The 26,900-nt window shown below is 51.1% G+C and overlaps 1 protein-coding gene across 1 annotated transcript; it reads left to right on the forward strand.

Moving 5' to 3' along the window:
- The first annotated feature begins 568 nt into the window (after positions 1-568).
- LOC115636212 (POU domain, class 5, transcription factor 3-like) lies at positions 569-17,094 on the forward strand. The gene is made up of 5 exons (XM_030536022.1): positions 569-1,153; positions 6,421-6,535; positions 7,119-7,249; positions 13,493-13,657; positions 14,896-17,094. Exons 1-5 carry the CDS (start codon positions 569-571, stop codon positions 15,154-15,156), a joined length of 1,257 nt encoding a protein of 418 aa, XP_030391882.1. The 3' UTR covers positions 15,157-17,094.
- The last annotated feature ends 9,806 nt before the right edge of the window (positions 17,095-26,900 follow it).

Here is a 26,900-nt window from a genome sequence, read left to right on the forward strand (position 1 = left end):
TGCAAATGGTTTATTGCTCTGAATATCTTGGAGCGAACATATTCCACAGAGGGCTCCAGGCTTTTTAAAACAGGATCCCAGCAGAATATTTCCCACCACCAATAAATTATGCAGTTGGTCGTTTTCATTTCCCTTCTGGATTGATGCCCTCACAAACCATGGGGTAGTTAGAGGTGGAGAGGGCAAGGGGAGGGAGGGATGGGGAGTCTGAAGCTATAACTAATCAAGGTGGTTGCAAAAGGCTCCTCCCCGCCCCCACCTCACACAAAAGAATCAAGTTCATTTACAACCCATTGGTGTCAATTGTCTTAAAGGGGCCAATGGCTGAGCAGGGGCAATTAACAGCAGCCCAGGCCGGTGGCGGGGTGGAGGCAGGTCTCCCCTTGGCCTGCCTAGGAGCTCAGTCGGGTCCCTGCAGCATGGAGGGGCTTTGCCGTGGCCCGCTCGGCCTCGCCGCTGCCCGGCCCCTGCCCTGAGCCTGCCAACATGCCGCGCGGGGGCGGACTCCTGCCCCCCATGGCGCCCTAGGGCTCCCAGATCTGTGCAGCGCCGGGCAGCCCGGCCCAGCATGTTCAGCCAGGAGGGGCTGCCCGCCCCCGCCTTCAGCCTGGGGCCCACGGGCCTGCAAGAGGTGAGCGGCCCGTTCGGCAAAGGCAGCTACAGCATCGCCCCCCCGCCGCCCTTCTTCCCCTTCCCGGCGGTGAAAGCGGAGTACGAACCCCCCGAGCTGCCGGCGGCGGAGCCCGGCCAGGCCAAGACCTGGTGCCCTTTCCAGGGCCCGGAGCCCGGCCCTCAGCCGGGCATGGCCGGGGGGCCCCAGGGCCCCCAGCTCCTGGAGAGCGGGCAGGCCCCGAAGGAAGAGCCCGGCCCGGAGAGGGGGCGCAGAGAAGGGTCCCCAGAAGCCAAATGCGCCCTTCTGCCCGCGGGCGCCTACTACGCCCAGCCCTGGAACAACCCTTTCTGGCCCGCCCTGGCTGGGCACAGCGCGGCGGCGGCCCGCGGGCCCCTGCCCGGCCAGACCTTCCCCGGGGCCCGTCACATCTACCCCAGCGACCCGCACCAGCCCCCCAGCGGCCTCTCCAGCCTGGGCAGCAGCGGCAGCTCCAGCGGGGCGGCGAGCGAGGGAGGCCACTCCAGCGAGAGCGGGGACGAGGTAAGGACCGCAGCCCCGTCTCTGCTCGGCCCCGCGCGGGGAGCGCCCCTCGGGGCTCCCCGGACCCTGCTCCCCGAGCCGGGGGTGGCCCGGGATCGCTCTGCGACCCCCCTTTCCGTTTGCATTTTCTCAAGGGATCCCCCCAATTCTCCGGCTCATGCTAAGGGGGAGGGGAGCGCCCACATCGTCCTCTGATGCTTTTGGGGGTGACCTTGTCCGGCACAGTCCCTGACAGCCCGGCTGCTCTGCAGCTGCACATCTCCCCTGCCGCAGCCTCCCCGGAGAGCAGCTTCCTAGCGGGGTGCCTGGGAAGGGCAGGGCAGGGCAGGGCAGGTTTCTCCGAAGATCTGTCTCCAAGGGGCCAGACAGGGTGTGGCTGAGGGCTTGTGTTCCCCGGAGGTGGGTCCCACAAACCAGGTGCCTTTGAAATACAGTGGGCCAGATCCCTGCCTGTTGTGTAAATCAGAGCCCCACTAAGTTGCACCTGTTAAAGATCCGACGTTGTGTGTACACATATAGATCCGCTTTTTAAAAGCACGGGGGTGCTTTCTCATGCTGGATATTCTTTTTATGCAGACTCAGCTGCAGTTTGACTTTTCCCCCAGAATGAAGTGACCATTGCTCTGTAATGCCAGGGTAGAGATTTAACCTTCTCTTTATGGCTAACTCCAGATAATCATCATTCGGGTGTCCCCACCTGTAAAATGGGGAGCAAGAACCGGCCTCCTGTGGGAAGCGTTTTGAGATCTGATGAGAAGTGCTCTGTAAGAGCTGGGAGTTAGTATGGAGGGACAGATGGTGTGAGCCAGCAGGGGTACAGAATTGTTTGACTGGGGGTATGGCTACACTTGCAGCTGTACAGTGCTGGGAGTTACACTGTCTTTGTACAGCTGTGTAGGGAAAGCACTGCAGTGTGGCCACATTTGCAGCATTTGCAGTGCTGTTGGGAGTGGCTGAACAGGCATTCTGGGATACCTCCGAATACCTCTGGAGGCCAATTACAGCGCTTTTGGTGTCACACTGGTGGAGCAGCGCTGCATCACCAGCGCTGCAATCGTTACACGCCAGGCAGAGCAGGAGTACAGCCAGCGCTGCAGCCAGGGAGATGCAGCGCTGTATGTGCCTTGCAAGTGTGGACGGTGATTAAGTTGCAGAGCTGTAAACCCACCGCCAGCGCTGCAACTCTCCAGTGTAGCCAAGCCCTGGGGGGATTTAAAGACCAGCTGAGAAGCCCAGGCCCAGGGACAGCACGGAAAAAGGAAGGAGGACAGATCCCATGGGATGAAAGCTCTTTGCATTGCAAGGGGATTAAGTCACAACACTGTTGCGCTTTGTAGTGTAAATGAGGGTTTAGCTACATTCTCAAATCATGCTGGAGCTTCCCTTCCTCTGCCTAGCCCAGCGGTTCTGAAGCTCCGTCCATTGCTGCACATCACCAGTCTCTCTTGACTTTTCTCTATATTTTCCTTTTCATTTTTTATTCTTATTTTCCCATCTCTGCTTCTCCAGGAGCTCCCGGTTGTCAGCGCCCCCACCCTCTCCCCCCAGGGGACCATTAGGATAACCTGGTCTGATCTCCTGCATAACTTATCCCGGGATGTCTGCAGGGAAGAGGTTACAGCAGTGGGTGCCAAGGAGAGCAGGCCTACCAGGCCCACCTGGACATATGCCCAGCAGGGCTTAAGTCTAACCCCTTTAACCTAGCTAGCCTCATGGTTATAACCTCCCACCCTCTTTCTTCCACTCTCCACCAGAGACCTAACCTTCCCTCTCCCCCTCAGCTCAGCCCGCTGAGGGCTTTGATGACTTTGTGTCTTCTCTGGGGCTCCACCATCGTGACCACAGCAGGTGGTTAAAAGTGGCCTTTGGTGCTTAACAGTTGGGTCACTGCATGCTGGACTAGCTGGATGTTCTTCAGAGCTGCTGCTGTTCATGGCAAGGTGCAGCATATTACGGTGATGGGCTCACATGGTGGAAGGATGCCAAGGCTGTGAAGCACGTGGGGCAGCGTTATCCACCTTTGTCACCCACCATCCTGCCCAGGTTCAGGAAGGAGGTGGAGTTCCTGCTTATGCAACAGTGGAGCACAATGGAGCTGTGCAGCTGCTGGGACCCCGATTGTGTCCCATTGGCAGTGGGGAGTGAGTTTTGCTCTCCACCACGGTTTACTGCATTGTGCACATTTCCAGCAGGGGCATCCCCAGTTTGGAGAGGTTTCTCTTAGTGTGACTAAGCTGAGTGGCCCAGCTGCCCTAGTGCTGGGCTCTTGGGGATCCAGAGACCAGCCCCACACACTTTCTTCCCATGCTTTCAGGGGCGCCTCCCGTTATGACTGCCATGTTTGTCCTTCAAGTCCACCAGGCACTGGCACCAGTCTGAGCAACGGCTTTACCTTGGGCTCCCTCTGCTGGATGTTGCAGAACAAAAATATTTCTCTGTATGATCCTCACTGTGATAGCTCAGTTTTCTCTGGGGACGGCATATGCTTCTGGTATGCCTGTGCACTCAGCAATTCTGTGCCTGCAGCCCTTCAGATGCTGGTGCTGCCTGCTTTAAATATGTTCATCAGCTTGACAATTATCATTTATTTTAAATGGAATTTTAAAAATCCAGATATTTAGATTGTGCAGGCCAGCTCCCTCCAGATTATAATAATTTAAAAATTGGTCAAATTCCTGACTCACAAATAGATTAAGCTAAATTAGTTTAAGCCAGAATTAAGCATGTGAATAGACTTAAAGTGGTGCAAACAGCAGCATGGACACGTTTAACTAAATCAATCGAAAAACCTGCTTTGAGTGGAAACTGGAGCAAACTGGTGTGTGTGGAGAAGCCCTGCCATGCCTTGGCAGATCCTCCAGAACAGCCAGGAAAATCAGAATTGACACTGCTGATATTTCTAAGAGGAAAAACAAGGAAGTATATAATAAACCCAAGGAGAAACTCTCTTCTGGACTCTTTATGATGGACAAAAATTTTAAAGGGCACAGCCCTGGGTTTGGTTTGGTTTGGTTTTTTGTTAACTGCTGATAGTATCAGCACCTCACTGGGCCCTCCGTTGGCGGGAGTGACTGTTTGCCAAAACCATCACTGCTCAGAAAGGCTATGAAATAATTAAACCTGTTTCATAAACTGTCCCACAACAGTTCCAGGTAGGGAGAAGGGCGGCTCTGAAAACCTGTGCACAGAAACGTGTATGTGTGCGTGGATGGCAGCTTTCTGCACAAACCTAGGGTGCTCCAGGTCTCCTCCTGCCCTGGACCTTGTGTTGAGACTTACACCTGGGGGGTATAACAAGCCATCCTTCAGCTTGCTTAGCTTTTTGTACCCCTCTGCACAGGTGGCAATGAGGAGGCACGGTGTAGAAAACTCTGGGTGCTGGGTTGGTTGCAGCCCATTTCTCTTCCAGTGTGAACTCCTAGTGACCTAGATGAGTTGTGCCCTTGTGTTTTGCTTTTAAAGAGATTTGATCCTTTTTTGCTTTGTTGAGCAGTTGGGCCCAGATCTTCAAAGCTATTCAGGCTCCTAAATACCCCTAGAACTAGGAACCCAAATACCACTGAGGATCTGAGCCTTCTTGTTTGCATTGAGAGGAAGTTGACAGCTGGCAGTGGCTGAATCCAGACCAGCTGGCCACTGTCCCTTAGCTGGTGAGATGGTCTCAACACACGCTGGCTCCTGCAGCTGGTGGAGAATATTGCTTGGAGCCCCTCTGCAGGAGCAGGTCTTAGACTTGGAGCACAGATCAACGTGTTCTCGCTGTGGCTTCCTTGGAGAAGAGAAGACCCAGTAGCCAGGTACTTCCCAACTGTCACAGAAGGGAAGGGAACGTATGTGGTCGGTATACATGGGCATTGCTAGGTGGACGCTTGCCTACAGGAGAGGGGGAATCTGACCTGGCCGGTTAGTGTCAATGATGCCAAGTGAGTTCATCTTCCCAGTGCATTAACAACGTTACTGTGAACTTACTTTATACAGACAGGCCAAAAGGTTTAGGCCCACAAAATCCGAAAGGTGGGATTTTCAACAGCATGGGAGTGACTTAGGAGCACAAGTCCTATTGACTCCAAGCTGCAAACCTGAGGGGGGAGGGTAGCCTGGTCAAAGTGTAGTGGCTTTCTTGAGTTGTAGAAGTGCAGTGTGCCGGCAGGCAGTGCTGGCTGCTATTTGCAGTTGTGTGGGGGAGTTTGTGGTGGTCTCACCGGGAGGCTGAGTGAGGCCCTGGACTCTTTTAACAGCCTGGCTGAGTTTCAAGGCTGAAACTTCATAGTAGAAAAGAGAAACTCCATGTAAAACTTGCAACTCTACTAACAATTAGGAAACTCATTAAACAAGAACAAACCAACCACTTTAGCCGTTTAAGACTCTAAAATAAGAAGGGAGTAAAGAACTAGCAAGACAGTACGAGAAAGGCAACAGCTGTACATAAGAAATCCAATTTAAATTTTAAAAAGTTGTTTGTTTGTTTTTTATCATGATTTTTACCCACCCTCTCTTGGGCAGGGCAGGGCACGACCCTCCGCCGACCCTTTGGAAAACGGGTATGGTCCTGTCCTGCCTCCCTGCAGGGCAGGTCGTGCTCTTGTGCAGCGAGCACTCAAGTACTGTGGTGACTAGGGCCATCTCTGGGCTTGAGTAGAATTTCTCATCCCTGCCACAGATTGACCCTCGGAAATGTATCCTGGCTGGGGGGATGTGAGGGAGGGATATTGCAGGGCATCAACACGCCAGCTGTAGCGCTTTCATTTAAAAAAGTTACTGACCTCTCCAAGCTTCCCTTACCAGCTCAGCTAATACCTCTCAGCACTGACCTGTATCACCCCGCACCCCCCCCACTATTCCAGGCCTGAGTCTCACCAGCCAGACATCACCCGGGTGGGTGGGAAGTTGGGGCAGCCAGGCCGGGGGAGTCTGAGGGACAAGCCAGAGAGCAGCTTGAGGGAAAAGCCTGTTTCTCAATCCCAGCAGAGCTCTTGGTTCAGTGTCAGGTGAAAGTGATTCCTTCTGGGATTGTTTGCCATCCTCCTGCTGCAGGATGCTGGCTTGTCCCTGCAACTGAGGGCTTCACCGAGCCTGTTCACACTCCTCTCTCCTGCCATGAAAGCCGCGGTGGAGCCTGATTGCAGCGGTAGACCTGGGATCCATCTCTCTAGGGCTTGGATTTGCGTCCATCCCTGAAGCACCTGAGTGAATCCACCTCGCTCCTTGCAAGCCCCCCACGAGCTCCTTTATCCCCTCTCAGAAACATTTTTTGCTTCTTTTGCCAGGACACCACTCCCACCTCAGAGGAGCTGGAGCAGTTTGCCAAAGACCTCAAGCACAAGCGCATCACCCTGGGGTTCACCCAGGCTGACGTGGGGATGGCTCTGGGGACTCTGTATGGTGAGTGTTTCACTTTTCTCCCGCACCTCCGCAGGCCATCTGGTGCCTCTGGGGGTGTCTCTTGGTGCAGAAGGTGAGAGATGGGGTGGGAGGAGGGCCAGCCCCTGGATCCCCACTGGTACTGTGTAGCTTTTTCCCCAGTTGGATGTTCGAAGCAGTTGGGAGGGTTTTTGAGGCTCGTTGCAGGGAGCCTGTGTGAACACCGTGGGGATTCCAGGGGGAGCCCCAACATGAGATGGGGATCCTGGGGGGAAAGCAAAATTCTGTGGGGCAGAGTGGACTCCTAGATCCAGCTGTCTGTGGGGCGGGGGAGGGACTCAAGCACCCTCAGTGCCCCATGAGCCCTCGCTTATGGGGAGAAGAGACAGAAGACGCTCCTCCTCCCCCCAGATAGCAGGTGAAGGGAGCAGACAACCATGGGGTGTGCAATGTTGGGGAGGGTGTCTCCAATGCGTGGATGCAGCCCCCAGAGTTGTGGATGTCATGGGAGGTTTCTTTCCTCTCTGGCTGGTGCGCTGGGGGTATAGGATAAGGAGTCTGGCAGCCCCAGGCCTGCAGTGAATGGTGCTGCTCTCCCTCCCAGGGAAGATGTTTAGCCAGACGACAATCTGCCGCTTCGAAGCCCTCCAGCTGAGCTTCAAAAACATGTGCAAGCTGAAGCCGCTGCTGCAGCGCTGGCTCAACGAGGTAGAGAACAGCGACAGCCTGCAAGAGGTAAGTGGGGATGGGGCGGGCCAGATCGGGTCAGACCAGGGCTTGGCTCAGCCCAATGGCCAGGACTAGCTGCTTCTGAGCAAGGTGCACGTGACCCCTTAATGGGCCGGTATTGAAGTAACCTCGTCACTGGGCAAGTTCCTTCCTGACCCCCATCAGCCAGAGCTTGAGCCATGTCAGGAGGGCGTGTATCCCTTCTGAACGTGTTTTGTCCTTTCTGCTGTGACTGGAGAATGAGAACGTCCAAGGCCTCTCGAGAATCCTGCTCAGCCCTTGGCTTTGCTGATACCTTGGGGCAGTGAGTTCGATCAGGTTAGTTATGCACTGTGTGTGTGTGGGGAGGGGGGGAACAGTATTTCCTCTTACTGGTTTTAAACGTGCTGTCTTTCAGTTGCATTGACTCACCCCTTGCTCGTGTGTTATGAGGGAGGGTGGATAGAAATGCCTGATCTACCTTCTCTTTTCCTTTCATTATTCTGCTTCCCCCCATCACGTCTCCTCTTGCTAGCTCCCTTTCTAAAACAATGTCCAAGGATGAGATTCTCACCCCTGACCAGCCCCTGTCCTGCAGGTACAAGGTCAGGGCTGTGTAAAGGGATTCTAAAAGCACTGGTTTTAGCTGGGAGATGATTCCTCTGACACAGGCATTGTTGGAGACCCTGGACTCCATTGCAAGCCCTGGTGTAGGAGTGGGTACCGGGGCAAGGCTGTGTGAGATTCTGGGAACCCGCTGCAGCCTCCAGGATAGCAGCTGATTGCAAGGAGAGATTGCAGAGTTTTGTTACAGCTCAGTCACTTTGTTCTTGCGTCAAATTTCTTGGGTGATGTTGCGGAGGTCTTCTGATACTTTGCTCTCTATCAGTTTGTTCCAGCAGCTCCTCTTTCAACACCTTGGTCCTTGACCTGAGGCGGCAGCTCAGGGTCGGGATCTCCTTGACATCCTCTGAGGCAAAGAAATTGTAACTTCTCCGCAACAGTCTTCTCTTTCTTAATTGCTTCCTTTACTTCCTGGTTAATCCGACAGACCCACGGATTCTGTGGATTCTCTTGCAGATGTCTTGCTCTGATGTGCCTGGAGAATGGCTCCTCAAATTCCACTTTCTCTTCTTCGCCCCATCCGGTGTGGAAGAGCCTGGCGTTAGGGTATTGGTAGGGCTGCAAATTTGTCACAGCATTTTTTTATTTATTTATTTTTAATCCAGTCAGTGAGCAGTCCTGGTAAATTTAGTTAGTCATGGCTTCAGGAGGCAGTGGTTGTAAAGCCACTTGAAGTGGGAGGGTGTGACATGGCAGGAGAGGTTAGGTCCTGCCCCTGGGGGAGGGAGGCCTGGTGAAGGGGAGGGGGGCGTTGCAGAGCAAGCCCACCCAGCACTGATCTCACAATGGCGGCTCCCGTCCAGTGGGACTTGCCTGGCTCCTTGCTCTGGCCTGTGGACGTGGCTCTCTCCCCATGATACCGAGCCTTGCCCCCTTCTTGGCCATGGCACCACCAGATAATCTGCCCTGAGCTGTGGTGGTAAAAATGGCTGGGCCCTGGCCTGGGTGGTCCCCTCAGCCTATGAAATCCCAGATGCAAAGAAAGCCATGGAAAAATCACAGTATCAGTGGCATTTTTACCTCCGTGACAAACCTGCAGCCCTAGCCATTGGCTATCAACAGACCAGTGAGCTGGCCTGCTTCCCAATGACCTGCATCTGCACCAGTGTAAGGAGGCCTTAAGCTGCCTTTTCTTCTTAGGGAAGGGATAGCTCAGTGGTTTGAGCATTGGCCTGCTAAACCCAGGGTTGTGAGTTCAGTCCTTGAGGGGGCCACTTAAGGATCTGGGGCAAAAATCAGTACTTGGTCCTGCTAGTGAAGGCAGGGGGCTGGACTCAATGACCTTTCAAGGTCCCTTACACCTATCTCCTAGAACTGAATCTCCAATTATTATTAAGCCAGCAAGTGGCCCAGTTAGGGAGACAGCTGCAGGGATTTTCTGAAGCAGTGTGTGACTTGCCGGTGAGTGCCTGTAGAGTGAAACCTGTGGAGAAGAAACAGGCCCCTGCCTAAGACCCCCAATTGGGGAAAGGACAGCTGATGTGCTGTATCTGTTTGTGGGGAGGGATAACTTAGTGGTTTGAGCATTGGCCTGCTAAATCCAGGGTTATGAGTTCAATCCTTGAGGGGGCCATTTAGGGAACTGGGGTTAAAAAAAAAAAAAAGTCTGGGATTTTGCCCTGCTTTGAGCAGGGGGTTGGACTAGATCTCCTGAGGTCCCTTCCAACCATGAGATTCTATGATTTTAGCAGGAAAGGTTCCTTTTGGGAAGGGAGCAGGATAAGTGGGAACTTCCAGTGTCTAGCGACAGCTAATAACCCTTGCAGCTGGAATCTCTCCATCACTGTCCCAACCACAACCCGCCCGTGCTCCCAGGCCCTGCTTGTTGGCCTGGCTTCAGAGAGACCTTTGCCATTTTCATTACTGGAGTAGCAGTGTCTTGCACTGGGCCACTCCAATAGTGGGGCAAATGTACTTGTAAATAAACAATTAGCCGATTGACCAAACTATCATGTGATGGAGAGTGTCCAACCACATGATGGTAGAAGAGTGGGAAGAATTTATGATCATTGTTTGATGGGGAAAATACAGTAAGATTCCCAACAAATATAATTTGCAACAGTTTCTTCAATGGGCTCTGATCCTGGAGCAGCCAGACATCACAATAGCCTCCAACAAGGCAATCGTGGTAGTTTTCTGCTGTCATGGGTGGATCAGGAGAGAGGCTCCCTAGCCGTAGTCAGTAAAGTAAGACTGGTTGGATTCCCATGGCACAAGGGCCTGGGGCTGAATCCGAGACTATAGTGCATATCTGGGGAAAACAACTCTTTGTTGAGCGGTCGCACTCTTCAGCTCCTTGCCTAGGAAGAGTTTGTACTGACAGTTATTCGTGGGCTCCGATGTAACTGCTCAGCTGACATGGGGTATAAATACAGGGAAACCTTCTTGCAGGCAAACGGGTTTTTTTACGCACACGTTTCACTGACGGCAAAAGGTCCTTACTGAAGGAGGTGGGTACCTGGCAGAAGGTCCCTGCCCCTGGAGCTTCTCCCACAGTCTGCAGTTGCCAGGGACGCAGTGAGGTTGGCAAGATGGGTCAGACTATTGGAAGATCATGGGTGAAATCCAGTTGCTGAGAACTCCCAGCAGACTTTTGCGGCTGTTACTACATATGCTAATATGATTGGGGCAGCAGTTTGTGAGTCAAAGGGAGTTCAACCCCCCAAACACTTCGGGAAAATATTTAAAAGGATTTCATTAAAATATTTCTATTAACATTAAATTTTATACTATTAAAAATAGATACAAACCCAATCAACTGGTGTACATTTATACAGACTTTATAAAGGGCTAATAAGTGATTTAAGCACGCTACAGACTTGAATACTATATGTTGTAGGTGGTTATATAAATGGATCTGGTTGAAAACCGCATTTCCGCCCCCCGTAAAGATAGAATGAAAAATTAAATTCTGAAACTAAATACAATTTTCAATTCAAACTGAAATGTTTGTTTCTGAAAACCTGCCAAATTTTCAAAATGTCAAATTCTGAGGGGCTGGCTCCCCACTTTTTTGCCTCTGGACTTGATAGAATTGATATTACAGGTTTTCCTTCACTTTCTGCTGTTTTGTTTTCTGTTCCTTTTTCCACTCTAACTTTTGAAAATGTTTCTGCCTTTGGAAAAGTTGCAAAGTAGGAAAAAGGAAGAGAGGAAAAAGTGGGGAACACCATCCATCCTATTGTATTCAATAGCAAAAAAAGAACATAGGAAAACTCCCGGTCTGAAATGGGAACTTTGTTTGAAAACTAAAATCAAAAGTTCAATTTGAAATGAAACAAAACATCTCACTTCATTTTGCAATTTCCCATCACATGGAAAATGTTTTCAACTATTTTTTTACAAACCCCCCTGCCCCTGCTGCCCCCAGAAAGAAGGAAAAATGGTTTTGATTCCCCTCCATTTATTTAGTTATTAGTACCGAAAAAACACTTTGGTTGAAAACGTTGACCGGCTCTAGTTATGAGTTTTCAGAGGAAGACATTAGAAGCAATCATTACACTCTGACATTCGATTGACCCTTTTACTAAGACATCTACTAGTCATTAAATTTTTAGAATCTATTCACATACACTACAGTATACAATTTAGTTTTTTTTTTTTTTGAATGTAACATTCCCTGAAAATGTTTGCAACCCTCAGAGTGTGTGAAACTGATTAATTATCTGAGCTGCATAAAATACCCAAAAATAAACTCTGTAAGCAATTTGGAGTGGGGACTGTCTTCATTAGTGCAAATGGTAGGCACTCAGAAATCATGGGACTATCTTAAAATTTACAAGACTTTTAAAATAACACCTTTTAGAGTCCTTTTTATTCACTTTCTGGCTTTTGAGCCTTTAGGGGGCTTCCCCTCCTATTTTATGTCTTCAGCTAGGAGGGCTTGAAACTTCCTAAAAAGGAGGGTTGGAGGGGAAAGGAGAGCTGAGATTCAAGTGTATTCATGTAAACTCGAGATGCTGGGACTTAAACCCCACTGGGGCTCAGGATGAAATCACCAGTGTTGGCGACACTCTAGTCTTTGTATGGGCAGGAAGGAATGTTCTAATCCCGTAAACAAGCAGCATGAATGGAGTAAAGAGCCTGATCCTATGAGCCCTGCTGAGGCAATGAAGTGTTCCAGGTGTGGCAGTATTGCAGGATTGGGCCCCAAACTCTGGCTAAGAGAGAGTTGCATGTCACTAATCTAGGATAACAGGAGATTCAGGGGATTTTTAAAAAAAAATTACTTTAACATGATTGTGTCCCATCAAGTTGATTTTTTTTTTTTCTTTTTTGTTTTGTTTTTAACTGAGATGTGCCTGTATCTGTTTTCCCCATCCATCATTGCTAAATCCCCCAAAGGCCTTGCCTCTTACCAGGGAACTCCCTCCTTGTGGCCACGACGGTGTGTGGTGGGAGCAACCAAAATGGGTGGCGGAGGGGTGAAATGGGCAGCACCTGGGTTTTCATTGCACCAGAATTGATGGATTATGATGGACTTTTTTGCTATCGAGTTGGTTTCTGAGGATGTTTTCTCACTGTGTGAACGAACTAAACTCGTTTGGTCAAAAAGAAAAGTGGAGAAACAGAAATGTCATCACGTGCAACCATATGGCCCAGCAGCAGCATTTGAAGGCAAGCTCTTCCAGTTCCCCAACACAGACTTCTACCATTTGAACTAAAGAAGCATCTGTTAGCCATCAAATGCAGCAGCCACTCACGGGGATGTGACACCCACTCTGCCAGTAGGTTACACCAGTATTTGCTAGGCGTCAGTGGAAATCGGGAATCCTGAAATTTAGTCCTGCAGTTTTGTGGTTAGAGTACGAGAAAAGGGTGTTGAGCTCCCTGGGTTCTATTCATGGCTTTAGGAGGGTTAATAAAGCAGTGATTGGAGAGCAGCTAGTCAAGCACATAGATCTGGTACATTTTTTCCGCAAGGCAGGGCGGCTGAGTCTTGGATCTGTTGTATTAAGGTACATCTACACAGCAAAAATAACCTAGCAACAGCAAGTCTCAGAGCTGGTTTTACACAGAGCCTCCTCCTCAGGTTTTAGAACCTGAGCTGGGACATCCACACTGCTATTTATTAGCATTGAAGAGTGATCCTGAGTCAGTAGACCCAGGCTCTGAGACTTGCTGCCGTGTTTTTTTTGTTTTGTTTTTGGCAGTGTAGACGTACCTTTAAGGACCTGGGTTCTGTTCCCAGCTGTCTATGATGAGACTTCATGTTCCCTTAAATTTTGTAAAGCAGGTGGAAAGATGCAGTTGTGTGGACTGCAGTGAAAACTGCAACAAATCAAAATGAATGAAGAAAAATGTTATGCCAAATCGGTGTCCCCCTTTACTTTGCTTTTTCTACGTTTCTAAACATTGCCCTGTCCAGCCATTAAACAAACGCAGCATTCAGCCCAGTGGGTGTTTGGGGAGGACTCACAGATCAGCTGGCATTTTCCCTCCAATCAGCCCTGCCTCTAGTAGCTTGGTAGGGGTGATTTTCACTGATTTGCAGCACGTTGGAATGGCATCTCTCAGCCCTGGCCCTACCCTCTCCCAGCCAGGTATGTGTGCCCCGAGGAGCTGGGAACACTGTGGCTCCCCAGGGACAACCTGTAACCAAGTGCCATGGTTTTTGCGGGTTTGTGTCTTTCTCTTGCTTTCCAGCTGTGCAATGCAGAGCAAGTGCTGGCCCAGGCCCGGAAGAGAAAGCGCAGGACTAGCATCGAGAACAACGTCAAGGGCACGCTAGAGAGCTTCTTCCGCAACTGCGTGAAGCCGAGCCCCCAGCAGATCTCGCAAATCGCCGAGGATCTCAACCTGGACAAAGACGTAGGTTTAGTAGGCGCTCCCCAGCGGTGGGGAGAATGGCACATTCCGAAGTCAGGTCCTTAGGAATGACTCTAACGCCTTCCCTTGTGGGACACCTCTAAAGGCCAATTTAGGGCTGATGGAAATTTTTTCATCAAAACTATTTTTTAAGCAGAAAATTGGGTTTATGACTAAACCAAATTATTCACAAAACAAGTCTATTTTCTACAGGTGGTGTTGTGTGTGGGTTTTCTTTTTTCTTTCAAAAATCCAGCAATTTCATTTTGGAAATGCTACCGTGGTGCCTCATGGGAGCTGTAGTTCAGTTGCCTCATGTCCCTGTTCTCTCTGATCTGGGTTTCCCAGCCAGACTACGTCTCCCATGATGCACCATGGTTAGGGAGGCCCATGAGGCACCACCTCCTGCTTCAAGAGTGAAAGCTGGGGTGCGCAGTGGGTGATGTAGTCCAGTCAGGGAGCCCAGCCTAAAGAGGAGAATGGCGGGCATCTGGCACCCCAGCTGCAATTCCCATTAGGTAGGCAGCTGACATTTTCTGGTATTAGAATTTCTGCCAAAAAAATCTAAATTTTCCATTGAAAATTGTTTTTATTTTTCACCTAAACTTTCCACAGTGTCCCCACTCCCACTTTACTGTCCAGATCTAATCCAGACCTTTGCTCTGGAAGTGAACGGCTAGTGCAGGGGTGGCCACACTCCCACTCGGAGGCTGTGCGATCTAGCACAAAGCAATACAGTAGTAGGAGCGTGTTAGCACCAACTGCCCACCCATGTCACTCCCCTCCCCGTGCTGGTCTGATTCATGGATGCAACGAGAGTGCATGTGGGCTCCTTTGGTAGCCAGATTGCTGCCAGATCGGGGGCTCCCGGTAGCTGGGATTAGACCACAGACTGCCTCAGTTAGTGGGTGCACCTGGTGAAGGAACGTCGCCCTGTTGCCTCATTCATGGTAGGGACCCTCTGGGTGCCATGGGCTCTGCAGAGGTCCGTCCCTCCGCCTGGCTGACCAAAGCGCCCCCAGCTGGTACTCCTGAGCTGGGAGGATATGTAGGGCCTCGTGGGGGTGGAAAGAGGCAGAAAACATCCCCCTGGAAAAGGAGCTTGAAGCTCCCAAATTGCCTGGCTGCCTTGCTCCTTGCTAGAGGCAGAGCTGAGGGGGGTTCCGCCCCCGAAGGAGAGGTTTTAACCAGCAGAGCTGATCCATCCCCCCCCATTTGTGCCTTCTCCCATCTCCGCCTAGGTGGTGCGAGTCTGGTTCTGCAACCGGCGTCAAAAGGGCAAGCGGCTGCTGCTGCCCTTCGGCGATGAGAACGAGGGAGCCATGTACGACATGAACCTGGCCCTGGCACACCCAGCCCTGCCCGCCACAGTGAGCTCCCAAGCCTATGCCCCGGCCCCCCTGGCCTCGCCCCCTCCCATCTACATGCCGGCTTTCCACAAGGGCGAGAACTTCCCTCAAGCTTTGCAGCCGGCGGTCTCCATGGGGAACAGTGGCAACTGAATCTGGGGGCCAGGGGCTCCCTGGGAGCTGGACGGAGGTGGCTCGGCAGTGCTGCTTGGCTGGCTCCTCGGAGAGAAAAGCGCCCCAAAGATCCTGCTGCTGCTCCCCAGACGCCTGACTCGGGGTGGGTGGAGGTGTTCACTGTATTTGTTTGTTTGTTTGCTTTCTGGTGTGAGGGGGAGGGGCAGCAAACCAGGCAGAGGGAGAGGGTGGCGAGTCGCCATCCTTCCCACTGATCTGAATCACTCCTGCTGCAAGTAGCCTGCTCCCCCCTCCTCAAGTTGATCTACCTATCCTGCCCCTCCCCCCTGGGGGCAGGGCCTTGTCACTCATTTGCAAACGATGTTTTATCTATTGTTAGTTTGGAGAAGGAAAAAAAAAAAAGAAGCCCTTTTTAGCCATTTCTAGTTTTTAAATGATCCCGTCTCTGTCTCTCTGTTGCACGCAACTGGGCTGTGCGAGCCCTGGGGGCCATCACTCCCATGGCCTCTTAGTCCCAGGCAGCCGTAAACCTGGCAGTTTCCAAGGAGCCGAAGAGAGTTAGAGTGCCCATTGTGTGCCAGGGAGAGTTGGGCCCTTGCATCTCCTTGGCAAATGCCAGCCTGTGGCTCAGCTTTGCTCCCTGGGCCCGTAGACACACCTTTAACGGTCTCAGCTCTGTCTCAATCAGTTGGCATTTTCCAAGGAGAATATGTTTCACTGAACAATGCCAGATGCATGTGTACTTAATGTGCCTTCCCCGCCTGCCTCTTGAGCGCAAATGCTTCAGCTACCTTGTCTTCTACCAACCCTGCCCCTTCAGGAGCCCCAGCCTTGACACGCTTCCATAGGGCACAAGAGGCTCTTCAGTTACCCTTGAGAAGCCCTGGTGGATGGGTTACCCTGCTGGAGACCTGCTCAGGCCTGTAACAGCTCAGGGCCCCCTGTGTTTCCAAACTGCTGGTGAGAGTAGCCTCCTATGGCCCCCAAGGTCTCAACTTCGCACTTCAGGGCTTTGACTCTCTGCCTGGCAGCTTTTATTGTTGACTCCCTGCACACTGCTCGCTCGGAGAAGCAGTGTCATGGGTGGAAAGAGAGAGAAGTGCTTCTCCCAGCCCTGGCTCTGTAAGGCTGTGATTCCACCCACACGCCAGCAGAGTGACCTACCATGCACATCGGAGCCCCTCCAGTAGAACTGCAGCCTGGTAAGAGTGGCTCAGCGAGAAAACATTGCACATTGTAACAAGAACAAACCATTTTTGAGAGCCTCTTATTTTGTTCCCGGCACTGCACGTTTTGTAGAGCCGCACAGATCCTCCTTTCCATAGCGCACTCTTGGAGCGCAGCATGAATGTGTGCTGGGGTCGAGTGGGCATGAGAAAGAGGGTGGGACTCTGCAAGCTCCACCCTCAACCAATCTCCACTTGCCTCAGATGCCAGAATGGAGCTCCCTGCTCTGACGATGCACCGATGTTCTGGCTATGACCATGTATGTCCTCTGGGCTGGATGGGGTTCAAATATGCTGGTGGGCTCCTCCGCTTAGCTCTCCCTTGGGGTTCCCATGCCTTGCCGGGCAGCTTGGGCTTCATTGCCTCTTGGCTGGCAATAAATATAAGCAGTCAAGAACATAAGAATGGTCATACTGGGGCAGACCAACAGTCCATCTAGCCCAGTATCCTGGCTTCCGACACTGGCCAATGCCAGGATGCTTCACAGGGAATGAATAGAAAAGGGCAATTATCACATGATCCATCCCACCATCCAGTCCCAACATCTGGCAGTCAAAACTTTAGGGACACTGAGAGCATGGGGTTGCACCTCTGACTTTCTTGGCTAATAGCCATTGATGGACCTATCCTCCATCAACTTATGTAGTTGTTTTTTTGAACCCTGTTATAGTCTTGGTCTTCGCAACATCCCCCGGCAATGAGGTCCACAGGTTGACTGTGCGTTGTGTGAAGAAATACTTCCTTTTGCTTGTTTTAAACCTGATGACCCCTGGTACTTGTGTTATGTAACTTCCTTGTTCACTTTCTCCACACCATGAATTTTATAGGCCTCTATCTTATCCTCCCTTAGTCGTCCCTTTTCCAAGCTGAATAGTCCCAGTTTTATTAATCTCTCTTCATCGGGAAGCTGCTCCATATGGTGCTCAATCATTTTTGTTGTCCTTCTCTGTACCTTTTCCATTTCTAACGTATCTTTTTTTGTGATGGGGTAACCAGAACTCCCCACAGTATTCAAGGTGTGACTGTACCATGGATTTAGATAGAGGCAATATGATATTTACTGTTGACTTATCTAGCCCTTTCCTAGTAATTCCCAACACTCTGTTTGCTTTTTGACGGCTGCTGCACATTGAGTGGATGTTTTCAGAGAACTATCCACAAAGACTCCAAGATCTCTCTCTTGAGTGGTAACAGCCAATTTAGATCCCATAATTTTGTATGTACAGGTGGGATTATGTTTACCATGTGCATTACTTTGCATATATTAACAGTGAATTTCATATGCCATTTTGTTGCCCAGTCATCCAGTTTTGTGAGATCCTTTTGTAATTCTTTGTAGTCTGTTTGGACTTATCTTGAGTAATTTTGTATCCTCTGCAAACTACGACACCTCACTGTTTACCCCTTTTTCCAGATCATTTCTGAATATGTTGAACAGCGCTGGTCCCATGCAGATCCTTGGGGGATCCTGCTATTTACTTATTTCCACTCTGAAAACTGATGATTTCTGCCTACCCTTTGTTTCCTGTCTTTTAACCAGTTACTGACCCATGAAATCCCCATAATTGCCAGGATCACCTCCGGAACCCTTTTGAAAAATTGTCATCATATTAAGTGTCCTTCAGCCATCTGGCCTAGGGGCTGATTTAAGTGATAGGTTACAGACCACAGTTAGTAGTTCTGCAATTTCATATTTGAGTTGCTTCAGAACTCTTGGGTGAATCTCACCTGGCCCTTGTGAGTGGTGACTTTTATTATTTATCAACCTGGGTTCCAAACCACTTCCATTGAGACCTCAGTGTGGGACATACCCACCCCATGCCTGTCACCTGAGGGTGCAGTGGGACTCGGGTCTCAACATTTCAAAGTAGCATCCATCTCCCCACCCCTCACTGGGCTACTCTGTCAGCATGTCCCCTCTGGGGAGAGGGGGGGATTCACCCCGGGGAAGAACATTGGGGATGATGCCCATTTGATCCCCTCACTCATTTTGACCTCTCCCTCTTCTCACCTTTTATTAAAACGCTGGATAGAAAATGAAGTTCCTGGGACACCTCGGTTCTGTTCCTGCCCCTGCTCCCTGTAGCACAAGATTATTTCAAGCCACTTGCTGTAGGACCTACACAAAATCACTGTTGTTTCCTTGTGCAGCCCCTGCAGCAGTCACGTGAGTCTCTTTGGGGCAGGCACTGTCTCTAACTCTGTCTGCACAGCACCTTGCCCAGTGAGGCTCTGGACTGGCTGAGCTCTAGGTACCACCGCCATACGTGTGTGAAATATGCATTCCCAGAGCATTCCCAAATATGCTGCTGCTGTAGGAGACAGTCTCAGAAACTCCCTGCTCTGCGAGGAAGGCAGGGGGGAGCTGGTTGAGTGGGTTAGAGGCGTGGGGTTGCACCAATGCTGGTGTGAATGACAGTTGTTCCCCCGTGATGGAAGTGAATGACTTGGTCTCAATCCCCTGCTGCCCTGATCTCACAATGGGCATGATGGATTGGACAGACCAGACGCTTGCCTTTTGCTGCTTGGTCTTGCTCTGGGGATACCAGAAGACTTCAGTCTCCAGGGCTGTCAGCCAGTAGCGAGCAATATGGTCCTTCGGTCCAGCACAGGACCATGCAATGGGCAAATGTCCTGTTGGCTTTAGCTTGGGGGATAAGTGGACTGGAAACACTCCAAGGCAAACTCCTGTGTGAAGCAGGAGATTCTCCTGCCAGAGGAGAGTACCCACTCATAAAATGTTCTGTTAATGTATGTGCTTGGTGGTAGCACCTAGCAGCTCCAGTACTGGACGCAGACCCCATTGTGCTGGGAGCTGTACAGGCAAACCAAAAGTCCCTGCCCCAAAGAGCAATGATCCCAGCAATTCAACAGTGCAAAGCTAGGTTTCAAAGGAGCAGCTTTCCCCTAGGAAATCAGCGGTGGTATTTGTGCAGGACACTGTATTCCAGGAGCTATATTTCTAAATGACTGTTGTGTGGTTTAACAGCAAAATTGGTCAAAAAAAGAAAATGAACGTGAGAAAACTTCCAATAAAAACTGAAGGAGCCAGTTCGGAGCACAAGCAGGATGTGTTGTGGAGATATGCCCTTGTGGTCTGGTTTGTAAGAGATAGGTGGTGGTGAGTGTAACTCCCACGCTGGTAGACGGTTATTTGGAGGCAGGGCTGGCTTTATTAACTGCAGGACCTGATTCGAATACCCAGCGGCAGTCCGGGGCTTCGGCGGCACTTCGGCGGCGGGGGGTTTGCTCCAGGTCTTCTGCGACTCCGAAGGACCCCTCTGCTGCCGAAATGCCACCGAAGACCCCAGAGCGGCCCCCCTGCTGCTGAAATGCTGCCGAAGACCCCGGAGTGGACCAGACCTTGTAGTTGAGCCTGAATGGCTGTTGGAAGGAGGTGGCTGAGGGAGACGGTGCTGCAGTGACGCACCCAGCCTCAAGGTAGCATGTGAACTAGTGAGTCATCTGTTCACAGGTGTACAGCAAGAACACCATGTTTTGGGACAAACAGAACTTCTGTCCTAGAGCATTGTAAAAGGCATTCGTCTGAGCCTTTTATCCTGCCACCCATCACCAGAGTATCTGGGCCCTTTCTGCATAAAGACCTCATCTCCCACAAGAAATCCCCTTCTCTAAAGACCAGTTGATGAGTTAAGCACATCCACAAAGGCCACAGGATCAACTGAAATGCCCTGAAATTGGGTGTCTATACTGCTTCCGCTATGACAGCCTGGCACTGCATCACCGTCCCAGACTCGCTGGTTCTGTGGCACGATGACCTCTTTGCACTGCAGTTCTGCTGGGGGGTCCAAAGAGCCATGAGGATGATTGATTGGAAAACATACCTTGCAGTGAAAGGTTTCAGAGGGGCAGCCATGTTAGTCTGTGTCAGCAAAAACAGCAAAGAGTCCTTGCGGCACCTTAGAGACTTAACAGATAATAAATACATTTGTTAGTCTCTAAGGTGACGCAAGGACTCTTTGTTCTTACAGTGAAAGGCTCACGGAGCCCAGTCTCTTGATCTTAACAAAGAGTAGGTCAAGGGGTGATGGTCTGTCTCTAAGTACCTAGGCACAGAACAGTGATTTCTTCATAGAGGCCTCTTACACCTAGCAAACAAAGGTCTAACAAGATTCAGTGGTTGGAAATTGAAGCCAGACAAACTCGGGCTAGAAATGAGGTGCATGTTTTTAGCAGCAAGGGTAATGAACCATTGAAACAACCTACAAGGGCTGTGGTGGCTTCCCCATCATGAGACACTTTAAAACCAAGCATGGATGTCTTTCTACACCCTAGCTTCTAGTTCAAGCAGCAACTTCAGGGAAGTCCTGTGGCCTGTATCTTACAGGATGCCAGATTAGATGATCACAGTGCTCCCTTCTGGCCCCATAATGTGTGTGTGTGTGTGTGTGTGTGTGTGTGTATGTATGTGTATGTATATATATATATATAAATCTGAGCAAGGTCGAAGGGGGGGTTAGTTTTCGATTTTATTGCTTTCCCGTTGGTGTAGGGTGTGTCATTCTCACAGTGGAAAGGTAACCACAGTTAAACTAGGTGTCATTTTGTTCTTTGTCAGATTTGCACTTCGGACACTCCCTGATTTCCTTTCAGCCCTACTTGTCATCAGCAAAGTGGGCTCCTGCTGAGAGGTGTCCGTGAACTGTGCAAGACAACAGCTCATTCCCGAGGGGCCAGATTGTGAACCCTGACTCGTGAGCAGAGCCGTGGAAATCAATGGAACCAACCAAGCACGGTGTTCGTAGGCTGGAGGCTGGGTACGTGGATCCGGCCCTGAATGGAGTTTGGGAATTCACAGCAGCTCTTTCTGAAACGGACTTTGAAAACTCCTTTTGAACTAGACTCACTAGTAAATGTTCGTTTGGCTCTGCGAGGGCTGCATTTTGGAAGCGATTCCTGTTGAGTACTCCAACGGGATTGCTAACAGGGGTAAGCACTACTCCCCATGGGACTCAGGGCATGGCTACGCTTGCAGATGTAGGGCGCTTTGAATTAAACCCACCTTCAGAGAGCGCAGTAGGGAAAGCGTTGCAGTCTGTCCACACTGACAACTGCCAGCGCACTGGTGTGGCCACATTAGCAGCTCTTGCAACTGCCACAGAGAGCAGTGCATTGTGGTAGCTATCCCAGCATGCAAGTGACTGCAACATGCTTTTCAAATGGGGGATGGGTGGGGTGGAGTGTGACAGAGTGTGTTGTGTGGTATGTGGGGGAGAGACAGTGGGTTTTGGGGGGGCTGAGAGCATGTCAGCCTGCTGTCTTGTGAGTTCAGACAGCAGCAGATCCCCCACCCACCTCTGTCCCTCTCTCTCACACAGCATTCTACACTAATGGTTGCTTTGTCTCGGAGCAGATAAGCAGCCGGCTATCAGAAACGGAGCTTTCAAAGGACGTATCCAAAACGATACCAAGAGTGGCCACTTGACTTAAGGGGATTATGGGACATTTCTGAAGGCTGATCAGAGCACAGTAATGCAACTCCCCATTCACACTAATGCTGGAGCGCTCCAGTGGGGCGCCGAGGTGGAGTACCAGGAGCGCTCTAGCCATGGAGTCGGAGCGCTCTACGTGCCTTGCCAGTGTGGATGGGGAGTGAGCTAGGGCACCCGGGGCTCCTTTATTGCCCTGTAACTCGCAAGTATAGCCAAGCCCTGAGTGTTGCAGAAGTAGCACCGAAGGTATTGTAACACATAGTTGCAGTTTCCTTTGTCTGTAATGATTCCTTAAGTGAAGGAGCCCACAAGTGCCTCTGGTTGGTGGCTTCCTCTCCACTTTCCAGGTAGCCCAGGGTGACCAGATGTCCCGATTCTATAGGGACAGTCCTGATTTTTGGGTCTTTTTCTTATATAGGCTCCTATTATCCCCACCCCCACCCCATCTCGATTTTTCACATTTGCTGTCTGGTCACCCTAGGGTAGCCCCATTGTGTCATTGGTGTTTCCAGACATCGGGGAAGTTCTTTCTGAAACGATTTCTGTTCAAATCATTGATGCTTTGGCGTATTGAAGTGCTCAGGCTCCCAGCCTCCTCTGTCTTCTGGGTCATGATCACGTCATTGTAAACAAGCCTCAAGAAGTAATTCTGCTCTATTCAGCACTGATCAGGTGTCAACTGGAGTACTGTGTCCATTTTTGGGCCCCACACTGTGGGAGAGGTGGGGATAAACTGGAGCACAATAAAAATGATTAAAATATGACCCGCAAGGAAAGATTTAAAAAATTGAGTTTGTTTCCTCTGGAGAAGAGGACTGAAGGGGACATAACAGTCTTCTAACGAGGAGAGTGATAAATTGTTCTTAACCTCTGAGGACAGGACAAGGAGTAATGGGATTAAAATGCAGTAAGGGAGATTTAGGTTAGACATTAGGAAAAATTTCCTAACTATAAAAGTAGTTAACCTGGAACAAATCACCTAGGGAGATTGTGGAATCTCCGTCACTGATGGTTTTAAAGAACAGGTTAGACCAGGAGTCTGCAACCTTTTAGAAGTGCTGGGCCGAGTCTTCATTTATTCACTTTAAGGTTTCGATTGCCAGTAATACATTTTAACCTTTCTAGAAGGTCTCTTTCTATAAGTCTATAATATATAACTAAACTACTGTTGTATGTAAAGTAAATAAGGTTTCAGAATGTTTAAGAAGCTTCATTTAAAATTAAATTAAAATACAGAGCCCCCTGGACCAGTGGCCAGGACCCAGGCAGTGTGAGTGCCACTGAAAATCAGCTTGTCTGCCGCCTTCGGCACCCGTGCCATAGGTTGCCTACCCCTGGGTTAGACAAACACCTTTCAGGGATGGCCTAGATCAGGGGTCGGCAACCTTTCAGAAGTGGAGTGTCAAGTCTTCATTTATTCGTGGCAATTGAAGGTTTCATGTGCCAGTCATACATTTTACATTTACAGGCTGCTGCCAGTCCGGGGTTCCGTCCATCCAGGCTGGCACCAGGCTGAGTGGGGCTGGTGGCGGGGACCCCAGGCCGGCAGCAGCGTACCACGGTAAATCAGCTCGCGGGCCGCCTTTGGCACACGTGCCATAGACTGCTGAACTCTGGTCTAGATAATTCTTAGTCCTGCCTCAGTGCCGGGGACTGGACTAGATGACCACTTAGGTCCCTTCCACTCCTACATTTCTATGATTCAATGAGCCTTCATAGCATTTAATATTATATAACTGTATTATGCTAGAACCAAGAGGCCCCAGCTGAGGTCAGGGCACCATTGTGCCACGCACTGCACAGACACAGCCCTTGCCCTGAAGAGCTATTGCCAAAATAGTCACAGCAGATAAAGGGTGAGAGGGGAAATGGTGGCACAGGGGTATGAAGCAACTTGCCCAAGGTCCCCCCAGAAAGTCACTGTCAGAGCCAAGATTAAAACCCAGCTTGCCAGTGCTCTATCCACTAGACTTCTCTGCCTCCCCAGCACTTGGGTGATCAGCTGGAGTTCCTCCTCGCTTCAGCCCCCTGAGAGCAGCAGCTCAGCCAGCATAGCCCTAGGCTCCCAACAGGCCAGCAGCCCTAGTCACACACAGCGACTCTCATCTTCATGGGCTTCAAAGCAGGATGCAACATTTACATGTAGGCTTCACCTCTGGGGTGCAGCCCAGCGGGCGTTTGAACAGCCCACAGCAACACTGCCCAATTGCCTATGAGAAAAGGAAAAGAAAAAAAATCCATGTCCGAGTGGAACTGGCTGGAGGTATTAACACAGCGGCATGCAGGACTGAAATGCCCCCTGGACGCTGGCTTTTGAGACAAAGGCTGCACTGCTGTGAACCGCCCTCCCCCCCCCCACTGCTTGGTGCCCCACCACCTAGCTACTTGGTGTATGGTTGAGGTGATGTGTGCTGGGCGTGGGGGCAGCGAATACAGGCGAGTCTCATCTTACGCGGGGGTTCCGTTCCACAGTCAGCGCGTAAAGCAAAAACAGTGTAGAGTCAAAATTACATTGAGTGTAATGGTGGGTGGAATTGCCCACACTACAAGAACAGTATTAAAATTGTTATTTTTCTCTTTTTTTTTTGTTTTTGCTGACTGCGTAAAGCTGAAATCGCGCATGTTAAATGTACGTACGATGCGACAGACCTGTATTTGTTTTGCTACTGATCTTCAGCCAATCATTTTTGGCTGTCTGAAAATGGCTTTTCTATTAAGCCAGTATGTTAGGATGCTAATTCCAGGGGCTTTGCCTCTCACTGGGCTAGTCTACACCACTGCAGCTGTGCCACTGTAGTGAGTCTGGTGAAGACTGTCTGTGCTGACAGGAGTGAGCTCTCCCGTCGGCACAGTAAATCCACCTCTGCGAGCAGGAGTAGCTGTGCTGGCAAGAGACACTCCACCAAAGGCATAGAATCTCAGGGTTGGAAGGGACATCAGAAGGTATCTAGTCCAACCCCCTGCTCGAAGCAGGACAAATCCCCAGACAGTTTTTTTTTTTAAAACCCTAGTTCCCTAAATGGCCCCCTCAAAGGCTGAGCTCACAATCCTGGGGTCAGCAGGCCAATGCTCAAACCATAGCACTGCCCACACCAATGCTTAGGTCAGTGGAACGTATATTGCTCGGGGTGGGGAGTGTCTTAGTCACCCCCTTGAGCGATGTAAGTTATATTGAAATAAGTGGTCGTGCAAACCTAGCGTCTGTCTTTCAGCCGTACTTTGATTTTTCTGTTCAACTAGGACGGCTGAGCTGCCAAGGAGCAACCTTTCCTCTTCACGCAAACCTGCCATTGGGTGTCACTGTTCTGTGCGAAAGCACCTTAGAGTGGGCTGGGGAGCAGGGCACTGGGGTCCGGCTGCTTGGTGATGGGAAGGGAGCACAGACCCTTTTGATCACAGGGTTTTTCACATACTCCAGACTGGTGCAGACTATGTACAAGCCACTGACTGATTCCTGCTGGTCCATTGGTCCTGGAGGCTGGGCTGCACAGGGAGCGTGATCCTGGACACTGGCACTCTCGGCACTGCTGAGTGGGAACAAGCCTGCGGTACGCTGATAATAATAATTCATAGATGCTAAGGCCAGAAGGAACCATTGTGTTCATCTAGTCTGCGCCCCTGTGTAACAGGCCAGAGACCTGCCCTGAACTCACTCCTAGAGCAGAGCTTTTTGGAGACCATCCAGTCTAGATTTAAAAATTGCCAGTGGTGGAGAACGCTTCATGCTCCTTGGTGAGTTGGTCCACTGGTTAATTACCCCGGCACGCAGAGCCACACTGCACGGGTGCAAGTTCACCACGCTGTTTCCGGCATTGGAACCCCGCCCCTACATGACAGCCTCCGCTCCCCATGTGGCAGCAGTGCACCCAATCCCTTCCTGGTCTCCTATGGCCCCACCCTTGAGAGCCTCGAAACCGCCCAGGGGCTGCACTCATCCCAGATAGGTGCCTCTGCCTGTGGTGGTGCCTGGTACGGCCACCCTGAGGTCACTGCCGACAGGGCCCCTAGGAGTCCCTGGTACTGCCCCCATAGAGCCCCCCATCTATGCCACGTCCCATGAGTCCCCCTCCACCCTGGTAACAGCCCTTAAAGAGCCCCTCCATGCTACACCCCAGAGAGTCTCCCTCCGCCACAGGACATTCATGGCCCACCATACAATTTCCATGCCCACCCCCTGTCTAAGCTCACACAGTGAGTCTCTGTCAGATCCGAGGACGCCTGATGCCGCGGCTGCAGCAGGATCCTTCATGTTGCTCCTACCCATCTTCCGTCCTCCTGCATCTTGATCCGCTTTCCAGCAACAAGGGCTTGGGGTGTGTGTGTGAAAGAGGTGGGTGGGGAAGTGGGAAGAAACAGGAGCTCCCCTCCCCTTGATGAGCAAGGCTACTCCGGCGCAATCTCCAAGCCCCGGCCGGCGTGGCTTCTCAGGGGCTCACGATAGTCTGGGCCACTGGACCCTGCTGCTCAGGGCAGGCCTAGGCACAAGGGCCACCCCCCGCAGCTGTGCCCATGCCTGTCTGTGCAGCTCGGGGCAAACCTCTCTGACTGGCTGCTGATCCCCTTACCCGCCTCCTGGGGCAGAGCAATCAACCAGCACTGCTTTGGGAAGACTTCCCTCTCCCTCCCCTGGCAGAGGAGCCGACCCCATTTCACAGGAGGGGAGGGGGGCCAAAGGAGCAGATAGCCCAGCTGCCCCCTAGCCAGTCCAGCTGGGAGTGTGACACGGGGCTTGTCTACACTACAAATGCTCTTCTAGTATCGCTGTGCTGGCAGACGCCCCCTAGTGGAGACGCCCCTTACAGCGACAAACCGAGTTCTGTCGGAATAGCTGCACCCCTTTCCTGGACACCATAAAGTCCGCCGGCGAAAGGCCCCTTGCTGATGCAACTGCACCTACACAAGGGCTTTTGCTGGCATAGCTCTGTTGGCTGGGAGGAGAGGGAGTCCGTAGACTAAGCCCCCCAATACACAGGCACTGGGGATGAGGTTCAGAACTCAAAAGACAGCCCCCCCAAAGGCAACGTAACCCTTTCAAAAAACCCTCACAGTGTTTTGGGGGCAGAGTCATGATTTTTGATAGCT

This window comes from Gopherus evgoodei, chromosome 16, assembly GCF_007399415.2.
Source record: "Gopherus evgoodei ecotype Sinaloan lineage chromosome 16, rGopEvg1_v1.p, whole genome shotgun sequence".
In the NCBI taxonomy this organism is placed as follows: domain Eukaryota; kingdom Metazoa; phylum Chordata; order Testudines; family Testudinidae; genus Gopherus; species Gopherus evgoodei.

Excerpts from the sequence above, each read along its gene's own strand:
- LOC115636212 (XM_030536022.1), top strand. The coding sequence starts at position 569 with ATGTTCAGCCAGGAGGGGCTGCCCGCCCCCGCCTTCAGCCTGGGGCCC. Across the intron at positions 7,250-13,492 it reads ACAGCGACAGCCTGCAAGAG|CTGTGCAATGCAGAGCAAGT; the intron begins GTAAGTGGGGAT and ends CTTGCTTTCCAG. Across the intron at positions 13,658-14,895 it reads ATCTCAACCTGGACAAAGAC|GTGGTGCGAGTCTGGTTCTG; the intron begins GTAGGTTTAGTA and ends ATCTCCGCCTAG.